This window comes from Crocuta crocuta, unplaced genomic scaffold (assembly GCF_008692635.1).
Source record: "Crocuta crocuta isolate KB4526 unplaced genomic scaffold, BGI_CrCroc_1.0 scaffold494, whole genome shotgun sequence".
NCBI lineage: Eukaryota > Metazoa > Chordata > Mammalia > Carnivora > Hyaenidae > Crocuta > Crocuta crocuta.
In genome coordinates, this window is record NW_027527931.1 from 808,886 (window position 1) to 815,240 (window position 6,355).

General features: G+C 45.6%; 1 protein-coding gene across 1 annotated transcript; it reads left to right on the plus strand.

Moving 5' to 3' along the window:
• The first annotated feature begins 3,215 nt into the window (after positions 1 to 3,215).
• LOC144221296 (T-cell surface glycoprotein CD1a-like) lies at positions 3,216 to 6,077 on the plus strand. The gene is made up of 6 exons (XM_077751748.1): positions 3,216 to 3,276; positions 3,807 to 4,073; positions 4,747 to 5,025; positions 5,217 to 5,495; positions 5,828 to 5,918; positions 6,065 to 6,077. Exons 1-6 carry the CDS (start codon positions 3,216 to 3,218, stop codon positions 6,075 to 6,077), a joined length of 990 nt encoding a protein of 329 aa, XP_077607874.1.
• Positions 6,078 to 6,355: the final 278 nt, after the last annotated feature.

A 6,355-nucleotide genomic window follows, 5' to 3' on the forward strand; every position in this document is an offset into this window, starting at 1 on the left:
TCACTGACATTGATGGACAGACCATTCAAGCAGAATATCAGCAAAGAAACAATGGCTTTGAGCAACACATTGGATCTGATAGGTCTAAATGATATATTCAGAACATTCCATCCTAAAACAGCAGAATACACAACTCTTTTTTTTTCTGTGTCCATCTATTTTATTTCTTTTTTCTTTTTTTTACAAATAGTTTATTGTCAAATTAGTTTCCACATAACACCCAGTGCTCATCCCCAAAGTGCCCTCCTCCATGCCCATCCGTCCCTCCCTCCCACATCCATCAGTCCTCAGTTTTTGTCAGCATTCAAGAGTCTCTCATGGTTTGCCTCTCTCCCTTTCCCCCACCATTTCTGCCCTTCTTCTCCCCCTTGTTCCTCCGTCAAGTTCCTCCTAATCCTCCTATATGAGAATACACAACTCTTTAAGTGCACCTGGAAGATTATCCAGAATATATGATATATTAGGCATATATTAACAAAACCATTCTCAATAAATTAAAGAAGATCAAAGTCATACCAAGCATCTTTCTCTGACATAAACAATATTAATATATACCTGAAACTCAAGGGAAAAAGTCTGGAAAGAATGTAAAATACAGGAAGGTTAAATAATATGCTACTAAAAAATAAATGGGTCAAACAAGAAATCAAAGAGGAAATAAAGAAAATACATGGAGACAAAGGAAAATCAAAGCACAATGGCCCAAAATTTTGAAATGCAGCAAAGGTAGTTCTGAGAGGGATGTTTATAGCAATACAGGGCTCCATAAAGAAGCAAGATAAATATCAAAGACACAAACTAACCATACAACTAAAGGAGCTAGAAAAAGAACAAAAAAACAAAACAAACACAAAAACAAAAAATCAGTATAGGAAAGAAAAAAATAATAAAGAATAGAACAGAAACAATGATATAGAAAATAAAAATAAACACAGAAGAACAGATCAATGAAACCAGGAGGTGGTTCTTTAAAAGATCAAAAATTAATAAACATGTAGCCAGATTCATTTAAAAAAAGAGCAAGCAATAGAACAAACTCAAATGAACAAGATAAGAAAGGAGGAACAATAACTGACACAACTGAAATACAAAGGATTTTAAGAGTATTTTATGAAAAATTATATGCCTCCAATTGGACAACCTATAAGTAATGGATAGATTCCTAGAAACACATAATCTCCCAAAATGAAGTCGGAATTAATAGAAAATTTGAGCAGATCAATTACCAGCAATGAAACTGAATCAGCAGGGAGAAAATCCTGAACAAACAAAAGTCCAGGACCAACAGCTTCACAGAATTCTTCCAAAGATAAAAAATAATAATATCTACTCTTCTCAAACTATTCCACAAAATAAGAGGAAGGAAAGCTTCCAAATTCATTCCATGAAGCCAGCTTTAACCTGATACCAAAAGCAGATAACGACACTACAAAAAGAGGCAACTACAGGCTAATATTTCTGATGAACAAAGATCCAAAAATCCATAACAAAATATTAGCAATCCAAATCCAACAATATATTAAAAATTCATTCCTCTCGATCACGTGGAATTTTTTCTTGCTGTACAAGTGTCATTCAATATTCACTAATGACTCAAATGAGCAAACAAATAAGAAAGACAAACAAGTAAACCCAGACTGTTAGCTGTAGAGGACACACTGCTGGCTACCAGATGGGAGGCAGGGAGGGGGATGGGTGGAGTAGGTGAAGAGGATTAGGATTACTCATATATTGATAAGCACTGGGTAATGTATCAAAGCGCTGAATCACCATATTGTACACTTGAAACTAATATAACACTGTATGTTAACTATACTGGAAATTTAAACAACAACAACAACACAACAACCAAAGTGCAGTAACTCAGGACACCAAAATGAATAGTTCGTGGTTTATGTGTTTCTCTTCCTAAATTCAACACTAAAAGCGCCTTGAATAAAGTGACCTCATTGTGAACACTGTGATCTCTTTTCTTCTTATTTTTTAAAATCTAATATTTATTTATTTTTGAGACAAATAAATCTCTGAGAGACATAGTGCATGAGCAGGGGAGGGTCAGAGAGAGAGGGAGACACAGAATCTGAAGCAGGCTCCAGGCTCTGAGCCATCAGCACAGAGCCCGATGCAGGGCTTGAATCCATGAACTGTAAAATCATGACCTGAGCCGAAGTCAGATGCTCAACTGACTGAGCCATCCAGGCACTCCATGAACACTGTAGTTTCATGAGTGCAGCATGGTGCTTGGATCCAGGTAGGTGTTAAGTGAGTGTTTGGTGAGTGAATATGCATTAATGCAATTCGGAATGAGGGGGGATTCTTCAGATGTTTTGGTGTCCTGTGATCTCACTGACGGCGACTGATTCTTCCCTAAAAGTAATGGTGACCTGGTGGTGGTTGACGCTGTTACACAGGCAATCATGGGGAAATCTGGAAAAGCAAATAGGAGAAGGGTTAAAAGAAACCCATGGGCTCAAAATGGTGCCTTGGGCCAGACCAATTTCCCAAACCTTGTTTAACCTAACCCAAGTGCTGTTCCAACCTGCCCCAGAAATGTAAGTCTTTCCCCATCAGTGAGGAATTCTCTGTTCATCACAAGTGAGGTCCTCTCTCACATGGACCCTCTCCATCCCCCAAGGAGGTGAGATAATTTGCATGATTAGACCTTTGTCCTCCCAATTAAGGGAAAGTGACCTTCAAATCAATCTGCTTGACTTTGTATTTCAGCACAGGCAGTGAGAAGTCAGAGATGTGAATGCAATGAGGTGGGGGAAGGCAGGGAAGGCTGTCCATGGGGAGTGACCGAAGGGCACGAGGAACAGGGTGACAGCAGGGTCCAGGGCTGGAGGCTGGGGAGCCATGAGTTTTCATGGGTTACTGTCTGGATGAGAAGAAAAGGCACAGGAGGTAGGGTCACTTTTCCATGACACACAAGCCTTATTCCCCAGCACCTGAGTTAGGGCCTCAGGGAGCAGGATGGAGGCAGGTGACTGGGAGAAGCTGGGGACCTGAGAAGAGGGTCAGATCCAGAGGGGAAGTGAGAGTCTGAGTAGGTGTCCAGGGTTGAGGGTGGAGCCCATTTGCATTGCTGCAGAGACTCAGGGAAGCTTGTGTGCTGAGAAGGAAGTCAGAAGAGAGGAGCCGTGTGTGGGCAGGTTTGTTAGAACAGACGCCAAAGACCCACTTTCTAAGAGAAAGAAAGAACATCTGCAAATAAGATGCTGTTGTTGCAACTGGTGTTGCTCACGGTTCTTGTCCCAGGTGGTGACAGTGACGATGGTGAGGACTTTGGCCCTGGTCAGTGGGTGCAAAGTGTGCATGTGCACATATGTATACCTGTGTGTGTTCGCATGTGTCCTGTGTGTTTGTGTGGTGCACATGTGTGTCTGCATGTGTGTGTGGGTTTGCAATGTGTGTACATGTGCTCATGTGTCTGCATGTGTGTTTAAGTATGTATGAGCATATGCATATTGGTGCACTTTTGTGTGTCTCTGTGTGTATCTGCATGTGTGTCCATATGTGCATTTGTGTCTGTGCATGTGGGCACTCAGGGTGTGGGTTCCCCAGGACACACATGGGGAGGGAGGGATGTCAGCCTGGTTTGTTCCTGAGCATCCCTGCCCCCAGGGCCCTGTGCTCTTCTGAACGATGGGTACGAAGCTTGGGGCTCCGGAGCAGCACGTGTCTCCTGAGAGAACTATGGCTCTCTGTCCTCCGGATTTCTGTGCCCCTCCCTGGCACCTTTCTTCTGCCTTCTCTCTCCTTCCAATACCCTCCTCTTCCTCACTCTATCTGTTCTCTTGGCACAGACTTCCAAGAGCCAATCTCATTTCGAGTTGTCCTGACAACATCCTTTTACAACCGTTCTGGGATGCAGAATCAGGGCTCTGCTTGGCTGGATGAGCTGCAGACTCATGGCTGGGACAGCAAGACTGGAGCTTTCATTTATCTGCGGCCTTGGTCCAGGGGCAACTTCAGCAACAAGGAGCTGGTGGAACAAGAAAAGACATTTCATACATTCTCCATCAGATTTCCTCTGATATTTCAGGACCATGTCAGTCAATGGCAGCTTGAATGTGAGTTGAGGTTTCTCAGGGCAGGTGGGATGGAGGTGTGTGTATCTCCTGGAATTCTTTCTTCCTCCAGGAAAAGCCTCCACTGGCTTCTGAACCCCTCGACTCCGCATCATAAAACTGACTCATACCCGTGTGTTCAGGAGGCAGAAACCAGGACCCGAATCTGAAAAGCTTCACATCTCCTGTTACTATGCCTCATCTCATTGACCTCAGGCTGTGCTCTTGTATCTCTCACTAGAGTCTTCCATGACCACCCCATTCCCTGGCCTCCAGCCAGACACTCTCCTCTCCCTACTCTGTGACTGATCCTTGAAATGTGCTTTTCTCCCCATTCAGTCCTATCAGCGACTTTTGTCTATGTGTTCCCTCTACCCACTGCTCTCCCCTCACCCTTGATGGTTTTATCACAGCTCTCCAGCAGAGCCCTTCTTTGTTCTCTGCCCACATCCTTCCCCTCTCTCCTAAAACATGTGTTCCTTCCTCAGTCATTCACCTTTCTTCTGATTCCAGTGACCACCACTTCCTCTCTGTCTGAGTGTCCACTCAAACCAAACGTTGCTCCATTCCTTCTAATACCCTTAACTTCCCCCTTTGCTTCCTGTCTTGGCTTCCACTCATCCCATTTCACCTCTTTCCATCTCCATTTCCTGTAACTCACATTCTCTCTTCCCAGATCCCTTTCAGGTACAGATGGCAGGAGGCTGTGATTCCCATTTTGGAGAAGCATCAGTAGGCTTCATGAAGATTGCATACCGAGGATTAGATCTCGTTGAGTTCCAGAGCATGTCATGGTGGCCATCTCCAAAGGGAGGAAGGAGGGCTCAGCAGGTCGGCAAACTATTCAATCAGTACCATGTGGTCAACTTAAGGATACAAGCACATATTAATGACCTCTGTCCCCGTTTCCTCTTGGGTCTTCTTGATGCAGGGAAGAAAGATCTGCAGCGACAAGGTCAGTCCTGCTCATCCCTCCAACCTTTCAGTGCACTCATAAGTTTGCACCATTTTCTCAAATTCAGTAGAGAAGGGGTTAAGAGGGAGAAGGGATAATGGAGATAGGTTTTTAGAGTAAGGAAGATGTGTGTTTCTATGCGATGTGAAGATTTTCCCTCTCAGCTGAGAATACCTGTCCTGTCTCTGCAGTGAGGCCCGAGGCCTGGCTGTCCAGTGGCCCCAGTCCCGGCCCTGGCCGTCTGCTGCTGGTGTGCCACGTCTCTGGCTTCTACCCAAAGCCAGTGTGGGTGATGTGGATGCGGGGTGAGCAGGAGCAGCCGGGCACCCAGCAAGGTGACATCCTGCCCCAGGCTGACGGGACCTGGTATCTTCAGGTCTCCTTGGATGTGGAAGCCAAGGAAGTGGCCGGCCTGTCTTGCCGAGTGAGACACAGCAGTCTAGGAGGCCAGGACGTGGTCCTCTACTGGGGTGAGAAAGCGCTGGGGCCCCGCTGGGTCAGTGGGTGGGAGGCCCTGCAGCAGAGCAGGAGAGCGAGGTGAAAAATTGGGATTCTAGGGACTCCTGCCATAAAGGACAAAAATTTAGGAACCCATGAAATGGAGAGTATAGTGTGAGGATCTTACGGATGTGGGAGGAAGCAGAGGGTTTGGTGAAGGGTCCATGTCTGAGCAGGGATGGGAGAGGAGAAAGAGGAAAGGCAGTTGGTGAGGCAGAGGGTGACGTGAGCAAAAAGGACCAGGAAGGTGCAGGCCAACCCGGGGTGGAGGGGAAGTGACACCCTCTGTGCACCAAACCCACAGAGCAGCACCGCCCCGTGGGCTGGGTCGTCCTGGCGGTGATGGTGCCCCTGGTGCTTCTGGCTGGTCTTGCGTTCTGGCTCTGGAAGCGCTGGTAAGTTTCTGGAACCACCTTTCTGGTCTTTCCTAAATGTCTCCTCACCTTCCTTTCTGTGTTTAGCCCTCCTCCTCCCAGTGCCCTTCACCCTGGTGTTCTCACCTCCACCTGTTGCAGAGCAATTTCCAATTTGATCTTTCCAGGAAAACACATTAGAAACATCAGTGCACTGACCTACTTTGGAGGAAGATCCAGCAGCCCAGGGGTCAGGATCTACTTAAACCCAGCTCAGCGGTGAGGACTTGCAAGTCTCTGTGTGCAACTTTTGTCTTGGTCTCTGCTCAGTGATGGGTTATCAATAAGAATTAAGTGTTATTTAGTAGGATATCTTGTTCTGACCTGATTCTGGTACTTAAATCTCTAATTCATCTTAGAGTAAAATGAGATCAAGCACCTCCATGGGTCATGGCATCTGGTGTCACTTCCTCAAGTAA

Bases quoted from the DNA above. Each gene is read 5' to 3' on its own strand.
- LOC144221296 (XM_077751748.1), top strand. From the start codon at position 3,216: ATGCTGTTGTTGCAACTGGTGTTGCTCACGGTTCTTGTCCCAGGTGGT. The intron at 3,277-3,806 runs GTGAGGACTTTG...CTCTTGGCACAG, and splicing joins AGGTGGTGACAGTGACGATG to ACTTCCAAGAGCCAATCTCA. The intron at 4,074-4,746 runs GTGAGTTGAGGT...CTCTCTTCCCAG, and splicing joins CAGTCAATGGCAGCTTGAAT to ATCCCTTTCAGGTACAGATG.